This window comes from Trachymyrmex septentrionalis, unplaced genomic scaffold, assembly GCF_001594115.1.
Source record: "Trachymyrmex septentrionalis isolate Tsep2-gDNA-1 unplaced genomic scaffold, Tsep1.0 scaffold109, whole genome shotgun sequence".
NCBI classification, from domain to species: Eukaryota; Metazoa; Arthropoda; class Insecta; order Hymenoptera; family Formicidae; genus Trachymyrmex; species Trachymyrmex septentrionalis.
In genome coordinates, this window is record NW_017304217.1 from 387,623 (window position 1) to 407,667 (window position 20,045).

The 20,045-nt window shown below is 27.7% G+C and overlaps 1 protein-coding gene across 3 annotated transcripts in view; it reads right to left on the reverse strand.

The window, feature by feature from the left end:
* Nucleotides 1–15,525, reverse strand: part of LOC108748650 (paramyosin) — a 36,271-nt gene extending 20,746 nt beyond the window's left edge. For all 3 annotated transcript variants that reach the window (XM_018486926.1, XM_018486931.1, XM_018486919.1), the window contains exons 1-2: nucleotides 15,414–15,525; nucleotides 2,726–2,926 (exon numbers count right to left, since the gene is read on the reverse strand). In XM_018486926.1, coding sequence (XP_018342428.1) covers nucleotides 2,726–2,796 — 71 coding nt within the window. In that variant the 5' untranslated portion in view covers nucleotides 2,797–2,926; nucleotides 15,414–15,525. The remainder of the gene's footprint in view (nucleotides 1–2,725; nucleotides 2,927–15,413) is intronic.
* Between the last annotated feature and the right edge of the window lie 4,520 nt (nucleotides 15,526–20,045).

Here is a 20,045-nt window from a genome sequence, read left to right on the forward strand (position 1 = left end):
AATTAAGTAAATACAATTGTTCGTTGTTTTAACATTTTCTCTATCCTTATCCTATATTCTAGGCAGCACAAATTTTGATACATGTCTGTTAACGTCTTAAAGATTTATGTTATGGCGTCTTAAAGATATCTTAAAGACGTTTTATGTCCCAGTTTTCAAAAAATTTTAAATAGCATAATGTTTAAAAGCTCATTATCCACGATAACTAATGACAATAATTTTCAACAAGATAAATCCGTCAATAAATTGTTGACATACAAATATTATGTTTCACATATTATATTGTTTTATTATGATTTCATTTGGTTCATTCCAGAAATATATTAAAATTAGAAACAAAAAATAGACTTATATATTAATATATACAGTGATACATCTAAAATCATATATAGAATTTAGCCCAATTTTAAAAATACTTTGGCCGGTATTCATAGTCGGATCTTATATTTAAGACCGTCTTAAGATATCATGAATCAATCAGAAGATCGCACTAGTGACTTAAGACGGTCTTAAAATAAGAACCAACTATGAATACCAGTCTTTATATGCGAAATACTACACGCCTGGTAAAATTTTTCATGTATAAATATGTATAAACATACATAAACATGCATAAATATTCTTAAATATGTATAATTATACATATATGAAATATGTACATGTGCATACATCCTTTTATCTTTTGTGAAATTACTTTTTAGTGTAATAGAAATAATAATAGTAATGTGAAAACAATGAAAATAATTAAAAAGGTAATTTTTGCACTATTTGTTTTAGAAAAAATCAAGTTTGAAAAAATGTAAAAAAATTACTTACATATAATTATATATAAAATTATGTATTATATAATTATGTAGGAGCAACTTTTTTTACATTTTTTTCAAACTTATTTTTTTCTAAAACAAACACTGCAAAAATTATTTTTTTAATTATTTTTCAAATTTTCACATTACTATTATTATTTCTATTACACTAAAAAGTAATTTTACAAAAGAAAGAAGGATGTATGGTCATGTATAAACATATTTCATATATAATTATGCATGTTTATAAATATTCCTGCGTGTTTATGTATGTGTACATATTTATACATATTTATGCATGAACAATTTTTTACCGAGACATCTCTTGATGCCGTTTAAATTCAGCGATCCATAAAATCCTCAACATGGCTGACAGTCACGTGATCGGTAACCACCGACATCAAAGATTACTGTCGCTACTGTATGTAGTTATACTGTGACTCCGTCCCAGTCGCCTCCATATGTCAAATAAAATCGAAAATTGCATTTTTTTCACGGCTACTTTCCTAATTAAACGGTAAAAGATTATGACAATTTTTCACAACATTCATTTCATGTTCCTCCACATGCTCGTTTTTTTTATTAACATATCACTACTAGTTTAGGCTCTGCAAAAATAAACGTGACATTTTCATAAATTTTGTATAGGCTATACAAAATAGTATAAAAAAGTGCAGTTTTTTATGCTTGTATCCCAGTCATTGAAACGGTCAAACGGTTAATCTCATTGTAATTATCACAAGCATGTCAAAGTCTTCTAATACAATATCTTAATTTCAAGAAATTCTGTTTTTATTTCGCGAGTGTAGTACTTTAACAAAAACAAAAATTGTGTTACAGTGTTTTGGAAAGCTCTCGATATCAGCAAAAATATTATGTAATAAAAAGTTGGAGTTTCCATTTAAGATTATTTTTTGACTACATGCTTTAAGATCATCCAAAGCTCAAATCAATATCATCAACCATATATTTTTAAAATTCTGCAATATTTTTCTATTTAAATCAATACTTCATGAGAAAATTAATCTTTCCGAAAGTTTTTTTGCCCCTCATTATATATGCATACTATTGCATATTGAAATATTCTAACAAGGAAACACAACAGAATGTCCCCAGATGTCTTAGCAAAATCGTACAAATCTGTGATTGCTTATGATGCTGACATCTTACTGTAGATTTGTCTTCAGTGATTTCGGATATACTGATTGTAGCAACATGCAAACAACAATGTATGTATATATTGCCGGCAGTTTAACAGCAAGATAGCTGCGTCAATGTTACTTACATTGTTGGCAATATGACAGCATTGTATGATGCAACATGATGGCAATAGTACGAATTTTGATGATGACAATTTTGAAGTTGTCGGCAAACTGCTGGCAAATTGCTACTCAATGTTATTATATCGTGAAGACATCAAGTTGCCAATAAATAAGGACTCAGTTGCTGCAATTCTGGTAGCAACACATATAACATACTCAGCAAGCAACATGCCAGCAACAAGACACATTGCTATCTGGGTTCCCTTCCAATTTTATCAAGCTTTGGATATATTAAAATTAGACAAAAATAAGACACATATTTTTTTGTAAATGCTCAATCGTACGTTAAGGGGGTAAAAGCCTTAAAAAAACTCAATTTTTAAAAACATATGCGCCTCTTATTTTTGTCTATATTTTAATATATCTAAAATTTAATATATCTAAAATTTATTAAAATTGGAGGGGAAAGTTGACTGTATTTTCTAATAAGATCATTCTATAATTTTCGAAAAAAATTTATAAAATCTGAAGTTTAAAATATTTTTTTAGAAATCTTGATACATTCGAAATATGAAAGATTCTTAAAAATATTATAACATACGAGCATTTTTTCACCAAGAAAGAGTGCACGTTTGTCAAGCAAATTAATCGGATACATACGTTATTTCCCTCGTGTGGCTAACATCGACACAAAAGCAATAGAAGAGTGTCAAAAGAATAGGCAGTTTCATTGTTCTATTAGCGTTGTTTGCCAGGGAACTGTTATAAAGCTGTACTCTGCAGTGTTGTTTTGCTCGATAGCGTTAGTCTTCAAGTTGATTGAAGAGATCTCTTTGATGATACAATGGGCACTGATAAAATCTAGTCGAAAAGATAATAGGAAATCAATGAACTTATACCGTAGATAACGAATAAAGATACCAGTATTTCGGTAGACTATAATGTTCTTCCTTCCTATGTTTAATTGAATGCACTACCGCGATAAGAAAAAACGCAGGTCACTAAAGATGACCCTAAGAAATCGTAGAGAGAAATCATCACGCACAATAAATTACTCTTAATCGTCAGTGACGTCTGTATAGATCACAGTCTTATATTCTGTATTTCAGCATATACAATAATGTACTATGTAATTAGAACAGGTTCTAGTATCTGTTTCATTGAAAACGAAAATAACAAGTTGAATGGTAAATAACTCGGGAAAAAATATTTCATATTATATATAATTATACATAATTATATAAAATTATATAATATATATGTTATATACATAATTATATAAAAAATTAACTTATTTTATATACAATTATAATATATATAATATGTATTATATATAAAATTATATATAAAATATGTCCATTTATATAACATTTTTTTCCGGGAATGTATATTTCTCTATTGCTCTTTTTTTTTTGTAAATGTAACGATGTACTAAAAAAGTGCAATTTCATTTTTTATATTTTTTCCTTTAATGGATTTATACATTTTTTTTTATATAAATAAATAATGAATTCTTTTGAACATTCTATATGCAAAAAGATCTTAGAGGAATAATTGAAAAAAGAATATTTCGATCGACGAGATATTTTATATTTTATTTTCATATTTTATTTTATTTTGACATAAAATATTAAATACTACGCTAAAAAATTAAGAGATCACCCATCAAATTTAGTGAGTATTTTACGTACCAAAAATAGGCAATTTTTAAGAGAGTAGTAACTTCATAAAAAATAATCATAATAAAATAATCTAAAAAGCATTAAAGTCTTGAAGTCTCTTTTCTTTTTGATAGTTTAGATAATGATTTGACCAATATTTATAGATTCATACAAATACAAATTAAAATTCAAATCTTAGAATTGTTTATGAACTTTCCAAAATTCTATAATATGAATTAAAAATAGCAGCTTTCTTAAAAAGTGACTCTTTATCTTTAATTTTCGTATTTGTTTATTTTACCAAATTATTTACCCAGTAAACGAGAATGAATTAAAATGGATTAAAATTTTTTTAATACGTACTTTAAATCTATGAAAATGGAATGAAATGGATTGGATCCGAGTTGAGTTTAATATTCGAAAAAAAAAAAAATATTCATATTTAAGGGTTACAAATTTTATTCCTAAGACATTTATAATAATTACACCTGAAATTAACTACTTAAAATTATTATTAAAAAACGCACCTTAGTGGGATATGAACCTGGGACCTCTCGATTATGACTCTTCTATGTTATCCTACATCACTTCTTTAATTGGTAAATGTGTTATTCATTCTCTCTATTTCAATTACAACCAGCTAAACTAGTAACGAAATTATATAGATATAATAAAAATATCATCATTTAACAGATATAATAAAATATAAACAATTTATATTAATATGAGACAACATTGGGAAAGTGTCGGATAATCTAATCTCGCTTGGCCGATGTCGCACGCCGTGATTAGCCTAATATTCGAGTTATGTTCAACTTGGTATGCGAGTGTTATCGATCATTCATTTTACTCAAAGAGAAAGAAAACATAGCTTAATTATTTTTATGTTACAATTTTTTTAATTTACTTGGATTAAAACAAAAAATTTTCTACTTATAATTTTGAATAATTTAAATAGCAATTATGGGCCATTTTTAAATACAAACTTTTTTTATTCAATTAGATTGAAAAACTGCATTTTATATTCAAAATATTGAATTGAGCAGTATTCACGTTGCACAGAAATTACTGATATTAATTTTGAATTTAACTGAATTAAAAAAAACTGTACTTTACAATTCTAAATTGAGTAGTATTCGCGATACAGAAAATGCTATTATTTTTAGATTGAAAGGCATAGACATATATACTCTATGCAATTCCTATAAATGAATAAAAATGCATTCTTGAAAAGGATTCATTTTAACATTTATGAATCCGTATTTCTGAAAATCTGAATCCATTTTAATCCATTTCTATTCTCGTTTACTGGGTAACATTATAACAAAAACATCTTTTTGATTTTGATAACAGAAAACAAAATATTGCTCGATATTCTTTTAAAAATGAATAGAAAGATTTAAGTTTTTTCTTTAAAATGCACATATATCATTTTTTAGATAAAAAGAAACTTTTTTGTAAATTTTGCTTATAAATAATTTACAAAAAATGAAATAATTGACGCATTGGCTTTGTTTAGCAGAAAGAGTAGCTATACAAATACTAATTACAAAATTTTTTAATATATAAATTATTTCTTGCTCTCATTCTTCCGCACTATCTAAAATATTTAATTGTCTATGTTGTCTATCTATCCCGGTAAAAAATTTTCTAAGCATAAATATGTATAAATATCTATGTATAAATATAAATAAACATACATAAACACGCATAAATATTCATAAATATGTATAATTATATATAATTATATATGAAGTATGTTATATATGAAATGACATATTCATACATCCTTCTTTCTTTTATAAAATTACTTTTTAGTGTAATAGAAATAATAATAATGTGAAAACAATAAAAATAATTAAAAAGGTAATTCTCGCACTATTTATTTTAGAAAAAATCAAATTTGAAAAAATGTAAAAAAATTACTTACGTATAATTATATATAAAATTATGTATAATTATGTATGAGCAACTTTTTTTACATTTTTTTCAAACTTATTTTTTTCTAAAACAAACTGCAAAAATTATATTTTTAATTATTTTTCAAATTTTCAAATTTACTATTATTATTTCTATTACACTAAAAAGTAATTTTACAAAAGAAAGAAGGATGTATGAACATGCATGAACATATTTCATATATGATTATACATGTTTATGAATATTTCTGCGTGTTTATGTATGTTTATATATATTTGTACATATTCATGCATGAAAAATTTTTTACTGGGAACGATAATCGTTTTTAGGTTACTAGCGTTTGTTAGAGAGAGCGAAGTATAAATTTATATTATATGTTTTGTTTTTACCGTTTGTAATATTTTCAACATTGATAATGATCCGATCGCAATTGGAACGTCTGTTTATTGCTAGCACATATATTAAATCAACTAAAGAATTGTTTCTTTTACTTATGTTCAAACTTCTATATTAATGATGTTTAATTTTATAAAATAATTTTTGGTTTATAGCCCTTTTTCTTTATTGTTTTTTAAATTGTATGAGTCTTATTACTAATAGACAAATTAAATTAAATTGACAAGCATATTTTAATAATTTTGATGTTCAATCCGGTATCATATTAGAAAATTGTTAATATGCTGAAAAGCTGTAAATAAATTTATTGCGAAAAATATTCCCTCGCGGCTGAGAGAATATTACCTCTGTAATCTAAAGGCTTAGGAAATAGGACGCTCATAAGGAATATAAGAGATAAGTAACAAATCAAAGGACTCTTTCTATACAAACCAAATAATAATAAGTAACGGGCAAAGTAAGAGTCAACACGTTTCTTTGAAATTAACAAAAGAATATATTTCAATTAACAAAGATAAAATTACATAACGTTACAAGTTTCGGCTACCGGATTGAGCCCTCTTCAGACATTAACATAACGAAAAAATTGCAGAACAAAATCAATCACAAATAATCGCATATTCATAACACTTATAGTTCGGGTGAGTCTTGATGTAGAGTTCGACATTATTTCCGTACGATTGAACTGTCAAATGTATTAAAAAAACCTTGGCAAAGCTCTAGTTGATAAAAAGAAAAACTTAAAAACTTTACACAAAAAGATCTATGCGTAAATGAATTAACATACCGGAAATCTAATAAAAATAATATAAAATAAATAATAATGAATATAATCAAAACTCACCAGAAATCATGTGTAAAAAAATTCAAACGAATGTGTCTAAAACGGAATAAAAAACTTTCGGAATATACAGAAAGAAAGAACGCAGATGTGTAAGACAGACATTACGCGTCGGCCACTATGTACGATCAGTAGTGCGGATCAAAACAGACTGAGAGAGGAAATGGACTGTTAGTATCAAAAAGTCAAACTTTATTTATGATGGGAATATAAGCCTTGTGGAGGCCATCGGTGTCAGTTTGTAAATTGAGACCATTCTTCTGCTTCCTGATATTAAGCATCTCGGAAACCAAACGTCTCCGATAACAAGGCTCTTCGTCTAAAATTACGACTTCGTCCTATTGGAATTCGTGATCCAGTCATCTCCTATGCTCAGTTATAACAGAACGCCCAGAAGTGTTGTATCTAGTGTGATGTTTAGCAATCCTGGTTTTTAATTTTCTGCTCGTCTGTCCCACGTATGAAACTTGTAACGTTGTGTAATTTTACCTTTGTTAATTGAAATATATTCTTTTGTTAATTTCAAAGAAACGTGTTGACTCTTAGAGTGCCCGTTACTTATTATTATTTGGAATACGTAGGCTGCTAAAAAAGTTTCTGCAATCTAGTACTTCCAGTGGCGCCAACGTTCTGCTATCATATCCGTAAAATTAGACGTTTTTAACCTATAATTCAATTGACAGTTTGTACCCAAGCCAACTAGTTTTGTTTGCATAGTATTTTAGAAGAAGTTATTTTGTAAAAAAATGAAAATTTCGCGAGAAAATTTTCAGGCAATGATTTTTTACAATTACAAATGTAATCTAACTCCGAAACAATGCATCGATCGACTTCATTTGGCTTTTGGGGATGAAGCACCATCCCATAGGACTGTTTATAATTGGTTTGCCGAATTCCAGCGTGGATGTATCTTTCTTAGTGATGAATTCCGTGAAGGTCGTCCATCCACGTCTGTTGTTGCCACTAATGTTAATGCTGTGCGTGAAATGATTGAGCGAGACCGGCATACCACGAAATTCAGGCATCCTTAGGCATTGACATGAAAGTAATACATATGATTTTGCATGATCACTTGAGCGTACGGAAACTTTGCAGTCGTTGGATCCCACACAATTTGACCGAAGCTCAAAAACAGGCTCGTGTTAAATGGAGCAAAGAAATGCTCAAAAAATTCAACCGAGGTCGGTCAAATTTGGTTTACAACATCATTACTGGAGACGAAACATGGATTTATTCGTATGAGCCCGAAAGTAAACAACAATCCACTGTTTGGGTATTTCAAAATAAACCGAAACCAACAAAAGTTATTCGTTCACGCAGTGCTGCCAAGCAAATGATTGCTTGTTTCTTCGGTTATACCGGACATGTGACAACCGTGGCTTTAGAAGATCGAAGGACTGTAAATACTGATTGGTATACAACAATTTGTTTGCCAGAAGTTATAAATGAATTGCGTAGAACAAACCGAAATCGTCGTATCATCCTTCATCATGACAACGCCAGCTGTCACACAGCACGTCAAACCGTTGATTTTTTATGCAGTAATAATGTCGAATTGATAACTCATCGTCTGTATTCACCTGATTTATCACCTAATGACTTCTTTTTGTTCCCAAACATTAAAAATAAGATGCGTGGTGAGCGATTTGAGTCGCCTAAAGCAAAGTTGAAACATTTCGTACACTGATATCTGAGGTTATAGCCTTAGAGTGGAAAAAATGCTTCGAAAATTGGTTCGAGTTATGCAAAAATGTATCGATCTTAAAGGCGAATACTTCGAAAAACAATAAAGCCATTTACCAAATTGTATATGTTTTTTTTTCATATTGTTTGCAGAAACTTTTCCAACAGCCTACGTATAAGAGATCCAGACTCCGTCCGAGATAATATTTTTTGCAATAAATTTATTTACAGTTTTTCAGCACATTAAAATCTTTCTAATATGATACATCAAATTAACTGAACATCAAAATTATTAAAAATGCTTGTCAGTTTAATACATGATATTATTATAGTTTAATTGCGTTAATAAGTCCGAAAAACCAATTCGGCGCTCAGTCTGATGCATGTGCATATATAGTATACGTATATAAAGGGTGGGCCATCTATTGGTACGTTTTTAACACTTACATTAATAATTGGGGTGACCGAATGGCATACTGTAAGGCCAGTAGAGGGAGCCACATGAACGAAATCGTTTTTTATTCTTGACGCGGATACTTTTAGCTTCACAACAAAAAAAAAATTAATAAAAAATATCAATGTATGCTCATTTGATCGCATTTTTAAAAACGTACCAATAGATGGCCCACCCTGTATAATTCACATTTAATTATTTAAGAATTAATGATCTAATTTCCATCGTTATAGACTTTAAAATTCTTACTTATATTCACATTACGGTTTTAATAACAATTATTTATTATTGTATTATTTTTAGTATTTTTATTATGTTTTTGAACATTTTGGTTTTGATATGTTTACGTAAAAACATTGCATTTTAATTTTATTCATTTTTTTGTTATAATACTTTTAATTCTTTTCATTGTAATTTAGAATATACATATTTACAATTATATTTACAATTATATTTACAAAATGATTTTGCATAAAGATATTGCAAAATATATTTGACGCCTTTTTTTTACAGTTTTAATATCTTTTCTAGTGGATATCTATACTTGAATACAAATCCAGTTAACACTAAATATTCTTGTAATATTCATGAAAAGTCCTAAAATCCTTAAAAACATTTCGAAATATACCGAAATATTTACGGAATGTAAAAGCAATATTCAATTATTAGTTAAAAATTCCATTTATACATATATTATTACATATTTCGAGAATGTTCCATATACATTGTACAAAATTTTAATTTTTCCGAAAATTCCAGGTCCGGTCATTCCTGAATCAATTTTAAACAAAATTTTGCTTTAAAAAACACACTTCACACTTTCACCTTGGAGCCTAATTTTAGAGTTTATTTGACAGATGAAATGCTGCGCTCTTTATATTCTTTCCCAGATGATTCTTATTAATGAGCAAATTTTCTCCGTCGCGATCCTCTATATCGGCGGAGATGTGTACTCGCTTGCGAATGATTCTTGTGAGAAGCATTCATATAAATATTCGGCACATTAGGATGAATCGAACTTTCTATGAATATAGTGTTAGCTGGGAACATTCTCATAACTTCCTAAAATCTTGATATGTTAACAAAATTATTATGTTTAGAGTATATAAATATTCAGAATATATATTATGGCACTTCAAAGAGAAAAAAGTGATATTTTTGTTGAAATTATGTACGTACATATACCCGTATTTAAAACGCGCTTACAATGATGTTAGCGCGCTAACATACTATACTTTACGTCACGTACATTATAGAATTTCAGAAATAAAAGCGCATTCTAAATGCACCACTGTGTGCAATTATACAGAAAATATAAAATTCAAACATTCATAATTTGATGAAAGTCGTATGATGATAAATTAATATTCATTTGAAAGCTTTTAAATTATACTTAAGATATATCGTAGATCTTATTTATAAACAAGTTCTTGTTTTGTCGTGAAAAATGTTAAATGCAGCAAAAAATGCTATATGCAACCTTAATTTGCTCAAAATCTTAATGTGCTATACCAGTTCTATCAATGGCATCGTGTTTAGCACGAACAAATCTTCAAGAAATGCACTGTCGTATTTCGAAGAGAATATGACAGTTGAATACTCAGCTAACGCTAAATATTCAGAAAATTCAATTTGTATTTCCAATATGCCGAATATTTCGAAACACTAAAAGAATTATTGTCACAGCTAACGTGCAATTGTAGATGAAATATTCAGAATATTGTATGAATACTTTTTGTATATATCATATGAAAATTACTCGCGAGAAAGCAGTACATGGTACATCTCCACCGATAAAGGGCGTGGCGAAGATGCATTTACTCGTAAATAAGAATCATCTTAGAAGAGAATATAAAGAGCGTTGCAGCATTTCGCTTGTAAAGTCAGTCTCAAAATTTTCTTCAAGATGAAATGTGTTTTTCATGGTATTATACATTCATCAGTTAAAAAATTGCAACACTTTTTTGTTATAAGTTTCACAACTCATCTTTGCTCGTAAAGCGATTGAATGTATATGATTTAATTCATAAATAATAATTAATCGCTCGATAAGTAGGTTGCATTCTGAAACTCATCGAAAAAAAGAGTTGCAACTTTGTAAGTAATGATTAGTATATAGTTTCGTTTGAAAAGTGATTCAGGGACTATCGTACCTGGAATTTCCAAAAAAATTAAAATTTGGTGAAATATATATAGAACATTCTCGATATATGTAATGATATGTAAGTGGAATTTTTAACCAATATTTGAATGTTGCTTTTACATTTCGTTTATATTTCAGAATATTCTGAAATATTTGGAACGTTTTTTTAAGATTTTAAAAACCTATTTTATGAATATTTCAAAAATATTTAGTATTAGCTGGATAGTATAATTATTTGCAGTTTATTTGGTTTTGATTTTTATCATTGTTGAACATCCAACACATGTATAAAGATCGCATTCGCGGAAGTTTGTTAACTACGCGAAGTATGAAATATAAGGAGAGTACATACAACTTTTACTTTTTCGCGATCGTTCGTTTTATTTCTACATTCTCTTATTGATCCAATTTTGAATTAGTTTTTAAATAATTGAAGTATAACTGACAGCGATTTTATAACGATGTGAATAAGGATTTTATTCTTTATTTTAATGTATCAATTTTTCCTTAAGAGAGCGAAATTATTATGATAATAACTTTCAGTTTCTATAAAAAAAGATAAGAAAATGTAGAAATAAAACAATCTCAAGAAAAAATATTATATATATATATATATGGACATAACTGTATATAAAATATGTCAATTTTTTATATAATTATATGTAATTATATGTAATTATACATTTTTTCCCAGAATCCTCAAATATAGTTATGAAAAAACTTGTACCCTCTTTTAAAAATTATAAAATTTTTTGCGACTTACCAAAAATCAACTCGAAAAGTTATATAGAAATTTTAAAAAATTATAACATAAGAATTCGACAAAAAATTTTTTATAATTAATTCTAAAATATAAGAATTTTAAATTATAAGAATCGTAAATTATAAGAATTTTTTATAAGAATTCTAAAAAAATTTATCAGGGATTAATCTTTAAACTTAAATGTATTGATTTTTAAGTTTTTTATAAGTTATTTATAAGTTTTAGGATGTTTCTAATTAAATTTGGAGGCATTATTAAAATATTTCAGATCGATTGTGTTAAAAATTCGAAAGTATTTGGCGCATAGTCATACTCTGAAATAAATTTATTTAAAAATACATATATGTATTAGTTTAATATCTAACTTCGACCGAAAATGACGCTTCTCATATTTAAATGATGTATTCACATAAACGATCTTGTTTTTAATCTTACTGTTATATCAGTTATGAATAAATAAAGAATTATTTCTCAAGTAATGACACAGCTCTCAGAGTCTTTCTTCTTTAGATGAAAGTGATGAAGGAATGAAACGTATGGAGCTATTTATAGACATAGATGTCTTCGAAGAGCCATATGGTCCATTATAGCCATCAAGCCATATGTTTCAAGTGTAATACATTTGTTTTACTCTTTATGTAAGTACACCAACAGATTGCAGTTGCTCTCCACTCACAAAGAATTCATCAACTCTTTCATTAAAACAATCAAATTTTATTTTAATTTTTATTGTAGAATGCATTGTACAGTTTTATCAAATAAATGAAATGTAATGACATAAATGAGACTATATACACACATAAAATATAAATATAAACATATATATGTGTGTGTGTGTGTGTGTGTGTATGTGTGTGTGTGTGTGAGTTCTTTTCTTATTTTAAAAAATTTTATTATTATGTAACTTATATGATGTCCCCTAATTACTGATATAGTGCTCGTATACAGATAAAACGGACTAAACTGAGTCGAAAAATCCTCTACAATTTGAATTCATAAACTGACTTTACATAAGAACATTTCCACAGATAGATTTAGAAGATTGAAATAGGGTAATCGTATCCAGACCTTAATAGTAAATATTTTTAACTGTATCTCAGTAACAGTGTGTTTATATATATCATGTATATTTATATGAACTTTTTTCATATTTCTTTATATGAGGAGCTCAAACCTGAAGTTTGTTCCCTTATTTTAATTACACTCCACAATATCTACTACATTTATAGAACGCAAATAATATGGATTTCTGTTAAACAATTAATAATATTTTTACATTTATATGTAAACTTTTGTAATTTTTTAAGTAAAATTATTGAAAGTTCTAATATGGTTTTCCCAATGCACTGCACAAAATATTTCTTTCGTACTATAAACAAAATATTAAAGACATATTTGATAATGAAGATTCGCTCTAAAATTTCTAAATTTATATGTGTGTGTGTGTGTGTGTGTGTGTGTGCGCGCGCGCGCGCGTGTGTGTGTGTAAGAAGAGCGTGAAAAAATGTAAAAAATGTTCAAACAGATCATAAGTAACTACTGTGTAATAAAAATAAATGTGTTGTTTAAAATTTTATAAATTAACATTAATTAACGATAACAATAAAAGTAATATATGAATAAAAATAGAAATAAACGAAATTATTAAAAGTAAAAAATAATTTTTTTTTTTAGGTAAAAGTTTACTTATTATGCGTTTTTTGCTCTTTCTTCCAATATTTTTCCTCTTTTGTTTGCTTCCATAGAAGCATATATAAAAATATTATTTTACTATATTTTATTGTAAAAGGATTACAACATCATACAAAAGAACAGTTTTGTGATTTATGAGAGCTTATAAACCTTATTCTATTTTCGAGCGTAATTCGTGTACAACTTTGGTTAAAATATATGCATCTTGGTAATCAGCAGTGAAAAAAATTATTACCCCCGGAAAACATGTTTTATAAATATTTATATAGAGAGAAAAACCCCCTAATATATGAGATAGGCGCCTAATATAGCGACGTTTCTGCTAAACTAATAAACCCTATCTATTGATTCCGCCATAAATTTTTTGTTCTTGGATTGAAAACTATTTAGTAGAAAGTTTATTATTAAATCATGCCTATAGTCATTGTAAAAAAAGATTTTAGAATTTGGATGTCTTTAAGTTTCATTGAAATGAGTTTTTAAACCTTGTTTATCTAATAAATAAATATTTGACAATAAATTCTTCATGTAGTGATAGAGTAAGGTCGTACTAACAGAAAAATACAGGATACGTTAAATTGCTTAATTGCAAAAATTAGATTTGATGATCGTAAAACTGTAAGGCGTGGAAATTGTAATTTGAGATATCCAGGATATTTCTAATATAAAATAACCCATGCTCCTATGTCGTAGTGAAAATCGTTGCTAAAGTATAAATGTTATTGTATAATAATAAAAAGAACAACTGGAATGAACGTCGAGTATCTATTTCTGTGATGCTTGATTCGAATTACCTGAAGAGTTCTGTGTATAATCTATCACATGCTCATTTTTTACGCATGCTGGCTGTGTTTGTTTGTATTTTAGCAACATTAAATAAAGTTTTTTAATTGCAATACTAATATACTTTGCGTTTTACTGTCGATTTCTCATAAAATCTTATATTAGAAGCACAATTTTTTGACTTTGCAATTTTGCTCACTTTTTACATTTCTTCAATTTGCAAAAAAAAATGGAATTTGAATTAAATTTGATTATCTTAAAACTTATTAAATTCCCTTCTAAATGGCCTATTATTTTTTTAAATTCTGCCCATAAACTTCTAGCATTTACTCAAAATGAACTCGGTATCTCATAATAGGGGCCTTTCCTCTAATTATATAAAAAATTGACATATTTTATACACAATTATATATAATTATATGTAAAATATGTCTATATATATGTGACATTTCTTCCCCGGGATGTAATTACTTACGTAAAAAAATACAAATAAAATAAAAATTTGTAAAATGATGAACGAAATGATGCACGACTTTTATAGTTCGATCGATCTGGAATTATCAGCATTTTCGTCAATTAATGTTCAAATAATGGTCATTCTATTAGCAAACGTTGCAAAAGTTTAGCAAACACGGTATAAAAAAATATGATTATGATATAAATCACGTTTTTAATATAAAATAAATGAAAATTATACTGATAAAAATATTTTAAAAAGCGATTAGGAGTGACAAAGAAGATTAAAAAAGAATGAGAAAGAGATAGAGAGAAAATGTAAATAAAAAAAAGAACGCTATAAAATGCAATATAGAAACTACTTAGATGAAAAAGTTCATTTGTCCTTTTTTCGTTTATCTATATAAAAACTGTATAGAGAAAAAATAACTGATATTTTACGACCAAGAAAAATTGAATGATTCTATCGATATCGAGAAAGACTCGATTTTGTTTCGGCGCGGTGAAAAAAACAGATCCGGATGAGTAAATCTGCGTGATTAATCATTTTACTCACTCTAGCGTGCTTTTTGTCTTCCTCGCAAAAACACACAACAGTCAATTGTAACAAACTGTTTTCCGACGCAACTAGCGGAGAAGAACTGTGAAGAACTGATCTTGCGCTGCCATTATGTAGATATAAGTATTTTTAAAAATCCGCCTAGTCGACGAATTACTTGCGCGGTGTTACCAACCTTCATATTGTATTCTACAAACGGAGATAGGAATGTCTTAACACTCAAAGTTACACGGAGCATATTTAGAGCATACTCTCCATTTCTAGATATTCGTACATCATGACTATTGATTTTTTGGCAAAATATTTAATATATTTTAAGAATACTTTACAGTAATATTATAATATTACAAATAAATATATAAATAATAAAAAGACAAATAATAAATAAATAAAGCTGTAATAGTTGTATTTAAATAATAATTAATAAATTAATAAATTTGTTAATAAATTATTGAATTAATGATAATTTTGTAATTCTTAATATGATGAGTCATAAAATTTCTATTTGTATACTGCAAAAATTAAATATATACAATTTATTTATGTACAGTGTCCCATTTTAATTTAAACAACCAATTTATGAAAATCACGAGACTGAAGAAAAATATTTCAGACAAAAATTGTATGACTTTGAAGGAACATAAGATAGTACCATATTAGTTTAATTTTGGATGATGTTGTCAGGGAAAGGTCACTTTAAATTTTTTAAACGGTAACTCCCATTTTTCATTGCATATTCTTGTAGAATTTTGCTTATCTCGAGAGCTTTATAAAACACTATAATGAAATATTTTTCGGATTCTAAAGAGCCGTCTGTATTATCGACTATTTATAATTTTTATATAACAATTACTTTTTTCCTCTTTTACAGATTCGAAAATTCTTTTCCAGGATTAAAGTATACGCATTAATACATGTCTATGAGGTGGAGTTTATGCCAAGAAATTTATGGCAAAAAATTGTTGTTAAAATTTCAATTTTGAAATTTTTTTATCGTTCTCAGGATAAATTTTACCTCATAGATACGTATTAATGTGTATACTTTAATTCTGAAAAAAGATTTTTGAATCTGTAAAAGAGAAAAAAGTAAGTCCTTGCAAAGCACGTAATTTGGTTTTAGGAAAAATATTTTTTTCTTACGCTTTGAATCTTAATTCCACAAACTCAGACTGTTCGTTCAAGTAATCTAAATTCTGTCTCACGCTTATTTTTAATTTACAAGCTGTAAAACTTATTTATTGTTATTTATTTTGTATAATGAGAGTCCTTCAATTTTGTTAAAACTTATTTATATCAAGTAACTGTTACCTTAGGTAACAGTTGTACGTGTCAGAAAAAGAATCGTCGATACGATGTCAATTCAGTTATCATTTCTGACTGGGATGAAAAGAAAAACAATTTTTGTCTGTTGTTTTTCTTGTAAAGTTTATAATACTTGATTAAAAAATTATTGAAAACCAATATCTGGTGACTTTTAATAATTGATATATGTTAACTATAGCGAAAATTGCAACACATGGTAGAGAATTTTCAACTCAGTTTAGTCCGCTCTACTCCTATGCAAGAGTTATATCGTTACTTATCAAACACCTTGTATATAAACGATTATACATAATTATGTATTTATATATACTGGTGTGAACTCTGGAAACAATCAATGTAGTTTTATTGCTAAAATGTATAATTATATATAAAATATGCTATACATGTTCCTACATCCTTCTTTCTTTTGTAAAATTACTTTTTAATGTATATAATAATTTTCGCATTGTTTGTTTTAGAAAAAAACAAGTTTGCAAAAATGTAAAAAAAATTGTTTATACATAATTATGCATAATTTTATATATAATTATACGTAAGTAATTTTTTACATTTCTTCAAACTTGATTTTTTCTAAAACAAATAGTGCGAAAATGATCTTTTTAGTTATTTTTAATGTTTTCACATTACTACCATTATTTCTACAGTAAAAAGTAATTTTACAAAAGAAAAAAGAATGTATGAACATGTATGGATATATTTTATATATAATTATACATGTTATGAATATTTATGCGTGTTCATGTATGTTTATACATTTTTATACATATTCATGCATGAAAAATTTTTTACTGAGTTTACTGTAGTATGGTATAGAGATGCAAGATAAAAAAATGTCTTCTATAATCTTTACATTTAAACATTAGTATATTAGAAAATACAAATATTTTATTACTTTTAAAGCTATATATGTTTCAATAAAGTTAAAATTTTACTTTTCTTGCTTTGATTACTACAGCGAATTTATTAATTATATCATGTAGATTAATTTGTGAGAAAACTTTATGTTCAATTGATAATAAAGCAAGACTGGTCAATCTTTCTTGATTCATCAAAGAACAGAAATCATTTTTTATCAATTTAAGCTTACTAAAACAGTATTCGCAAGATGCTATGGTCACTGATAAAAATCTCTGATAAAAAGGCACTATACAAGTATAATATAAATATTCGTATCCGCCACTTTTATTATCCTTTCTCCATTCCTTGCTTTCTCCTCATCTCTCGCCATTCCGCCGCTGAGTTGATAATTTTACGGTCGTTACAGGTTATGACTTGGTTGGTGTCCAAGATTTTCTGTTAAAGTTATTTATCCACTGTTGTTGTCAACAAATGTTATTCGCAGAAAATAAAAATAATTGGACACCTATTTCCATTCTATTACTATAATTCGCTGCAACTCAACAAGAGATTTTATAAATTGTTGTTTTATCATATTGTAAGAATTGTTGTTGATCTGATTGACCGTAAGTTTTTAAGCTCAACAGCAGAGTGGGGAAAGAGAAAGGAGTGGGAAAAGGATTAAAAATGGCGGATGCGATACCTATATTCTAGTTACGGAATAATAGAAAGAAATAAAATCTCTATTGCAAAGTATAATCATACCCAATAGCGACAATGAACGTCGGCACTTTTGATGTAAGTGTTCTTAGATCACATGATTCACCGTCTTGTGTGAAGTACACAGTAGATGATAGGACAAGACCTTAAATTTGAATTTCTATTAAGCTTCTAATATGTCCGCCATATTTCTAAGTGTACAAACCGATATACGCGCACTAAAAATTGCATATCACAAAAAAATTCACTATCGCTACGGGTATGATTATACTATGTCCATAGCCTTTTCGTTCGAAATACAAAATCCCTAATTATTTTTCGCCAGTAGTGGCGCTGTTATAGCCGAAGACCTCACCGTCTTCCGTGGCGCGAATATTTAAACTGCAGAAATGAAAGAATCGAAGGTAATTATTCAGTCACATCCTTTTAAAAATCGATGCAAAAAATACTTATTCTAGTCTCATTATGTTCTCATGTCCCTTTATATCTATGCCATCGATGTCATAGATTTCTTAACCTGAATAGTCGTTAATTTAAATGATTAATATCTTGATCCACGGGGCAGATCGACATTTCTTTTGCTAGAATTGTTCATTTCGCAAAAACGTGTTGAATAAACTTAATTTTATCAACATTGAACATGAAGAGGCTAAACAATTACCTTACAAATTTTTTAAATAAACTGTATAACCTTCGGTGCTTTGAAAAAACTTTTCTTTTTTCCTTTGCACTTGTTTGTCTATTAGTACAAATTAATATGGTACAGCACATTTTTATCATAATATTTAATTTTTATTTTTCACGATTTTTATTTCACACGTTATTTTTAATTCGCATTATTATATTCTTACTTCGATAATGTTGCAATTGTGAATGTCGTACTTCCACTTCTATCACAACCCGATAAACGAAGTTGTCAGCAACAGAAGCGTCACGAATTTTTGTGCCGCTGCGGAGATCACAGTAAACTGCAGAGATTTTACTCTTTTCTATTATTCCATGATTCTAATGCATTATAGTAAAAAGCATTTTACGATCATACGATTGACGTGATTTTGGCGCTCCTGCTAGGCGTACGCCTTTGGCATGGGCCAATTTCGCCAACCCTTCGCTACGCCTCTGATTATATATAATTTTATATATTTGTATATAAATGAACATATTTTATGTATAATTAAATATTGTATAATTCTATATAATTATATATAATTTTATATAATTTTATGTATAATTATATATAATTATATATAAACATATTATATATAATTATATATAATTATATACAATTTTATATAATTATATATAAAACCAGAGAGAAACTTGATAGTGGACCCGGTTTTTTTCATGTATCAAACCTCATAGGGTAATGTCGTTTTTGTGGTTTTTCTCTGTGGTATTACGTGATTAAACAAGAAGGAACAATCAAAGTTAATTATTCATCTTTGTTTAATCTATGTAATAGTATGGAAAAGAATCACAAAAACGCAGACGTACGAGATTTGATACATGAAAAAGGCCGGAATGTTCATTTTCAGATTTCTCTCGGATAAAACATTTTTTTCCCGGGTATCTATCTCTTTCTTTTCTTCTTTTCTTTCGTTTTTCGATAATGTACGAAGCTATCCGAAAAATACTAAGTGGATCAAGGTAGAGAACTAATCAGAAGTTGTACCTACTTTGCCAAACTCTGATTATAGGATCGTTAGTTCTTACGAGAAGCAAGTTCATCTCGAGAGCTTTCCAAAACGC